At 56.2% G+C, this 2,016-nt stretch overlaps 1 protein-coding gene across 1 annotated transcript in view; it reads left to right on the top strand.

Annotated features, from left to right (window-relative positions):
* LOC103920561 (disintegrin and metalloproteinase domain-containing protein 32-like) overlaps window positions 1-2,016 on the top strand; it is a gene marked incomplete at its 5' end in the record, with an annotated part of 22,051 nt that overhangs the window by 4,015 nt on the left and 16,020 nt on the right. Inside the window, 4 exons of the mRNA XM_009328309.1 lie at window positions 72-323; window positions 913-1,099; window positions 1,396-1,485; window positions 1,843-2,003. Of these exons, the coding sequence (XP_009326584.1) occupies window positions 72-323; window positions 913-1,099; window positions 1,396-1,485; window positions 1,843-2,003 (690 nt within the window). The remainder of the gene's footprint in view (window positions 1-71; window positions 324-912; window positions 1,100-1,395; window positions 1,486-1,842; window positions 2,004-2,016) is intronic.

The following is a 2,016-nucleotide window of genomic DNA, read 5'->3' as shown; positions in this document are numbered from 1 at the left end:
AATAGACGCGGCTGGCGCAGTGGCCGTGGTACGGTGTTGCCTGTCCCCCACCAGCCCACGTGTCCGTGAAGCCGGAGCTCGCCCATGGGCGGGAGGGACAGGGACGGGCAGGAGCATCCGTGGCCGGAGCTGGGATCTCCGCGTGGAAAGCGCAGCCACGGCAGCCCTGCTCTCTCCTTCCTCCAGTACCAAGGGGCCGTGACGCTGGAGTCCTTCTCCGTCCTCCTGGCGCAGCTGCTGGGACGCAGCCTGGGCATCAGCTACGACGACTCCCGAGACTGCCACTGCCCCGGGCGCATCTGCCTCATGAGCCCAGAGGCGCTGTGAGTTGGTCACATCCCATCCCTGCCCCCCCGGCGCGCGGGGGCTGGGGTGGCCGGGGCAGATGAGGCGGGGGGGCAGGACGCGCTGGGGGAGATCGGGGTCCCCGGCAGCTGCCAGGTCGGTCCCGTGGCTGTGGCCAGCGCCAGGCAGCTCCGGCAGCCCCAAGTCACCCACCACCTGGCCGAGTGTGTGCGGTGCTGCAGTTGCGTGGTGGGGATGATTGCGGGGTGTCCTCTCATCAGAGGTGTCCTCAACAAATGTCATTCTGTTGCAAAAACTACAAGAAATTGGGAATAGCTTCTTTTATTCCTTTAAGAAGGAAAAAAAAGAATAAATTAGTGATTCAATGCTTACTTTGAAAGAAGAGACCTTTTCTCTCCAAAAGCAAGGTATTTCTGAATGCTTCTCAGTCTCTATTAATGATGGGTTGTAAAATCTGGTTTGACAAGTGAACAGAAAGACGCCCAGGGGACCATTTCGCCTTGTGCCAGCGTCTGAACAAGTTCTTGAATTGCACAGAGATTTTGAGAGAGTCAACAGCGGTAGATGTGGTAACACAAACAAGTGTGGATAATCGCTTTATTTTAGACGTTTCAGTGGGGCAAAAGCCTTTAGCAGCTGCAGCATCAGGGACTTCGAAACCTTCCTGAAGCACAATGGAGGCGCGTGCCTTTTCAATAGACCCCGCTTGACCGGACTGTCCTACCGGAGAAAGGCCGTCTGCGGCAACGGTGTCGTGGAGCCCGGCGAGCAGTGTGACTGCGGGGCAGCGGAGGTGGGTGCTGCGGGATTATGGCTAAATACGTACATTCGTACTGTTCGTACGTTTAGAATAATGAACCCTTGAGACTAAGGGCACAGCTGAAGTAGAGGCCAGCCCAAGAAGGATTATGTTGAGTTTTAGATCATTTCTATGACGGCATCGATCTGACGGCAGCTTTGCCCACTTTCTTCTGCCAGATATTGCCCAAGTGTAGCTTTATGGGGAGAAGAAGGAAGAGGAGAACCTCTGACAGTAAAAACCTCAGGGGGAACAAAAAAGTAGAATAACGTTTTGCGATGTGTCCCCAGGCATGCTTGAAGGATAAATGCTGTACTAAAAGATGTCGGTTTAAGCCGGGAGTGAAATGTTCCTCTGGATTATGTTGTAAGGAATGTCAGGTAAGGCATGTTTTTATAATTATTGCAAGGTCATTCTTTATTTTTGGAGAAATAGTATGTTCCAGCGCTGAAGGATGGAGACAAACTTTCTGCTGTGCAGTCGGAGAGGTTCCCGGGGAAGGGCTTCCCAGCTCAGCTCCCTGAAACCCCCGGGAGGAATGTTACGGGGGGAAGACTGGGATTGTCACTCCAGTGTGAATGTGCTGACCTGCGTGCCAGGCGCCTCAGAGGTGGTCCCGAGGGACCGGGGGTGTGTCTCGGGACAGCATCGGGAGGGTCTGTGTGGGGCCTGAGAGGGGACCGCGCTGGTGGGTGTGTAAGGATGGAGAGAAGAGTCCTTTCTGCCTCCTCTGCCAGTTCAAGCCGAAAACCTCACAGTGCCGCCCCCCCGCCGACGCGCAGTGTGACCTGCCCGAGTTCTGCAACGGGTCCTCCACGTCCTGCCCCCCCGACCTGTACGTACAGGACGGGCACGGCTGTGAGCACGGCACCGGCTACTGCTACAAGGGACGCTGCCAGTCTCCGGACCCG

The sequence above is a fragment of the Pygoscelis adeliae genome, unplaced genomic scaffold, assembly GCF_000699105.1.
Source record: "Pygoscelis adeliae isolate BGI_AS28 unplaced genomic scaffold, ASM69910v1 Scaffold597, whole genome shotgun sequence".
Classification (NCBI taxonomy): domain Eukaryota; kingdom Metazoa; phylum Chordata; class Aves; order Sphenisciformes; family Spheniscidae; genus Pygoscelis; species Pygoscelis adeliae.
The sequence above is the reverse complement of the archived record's forward strand: the minus strand, read 5'-3'. Positions and strand labels throughout refer to the sequence as shown.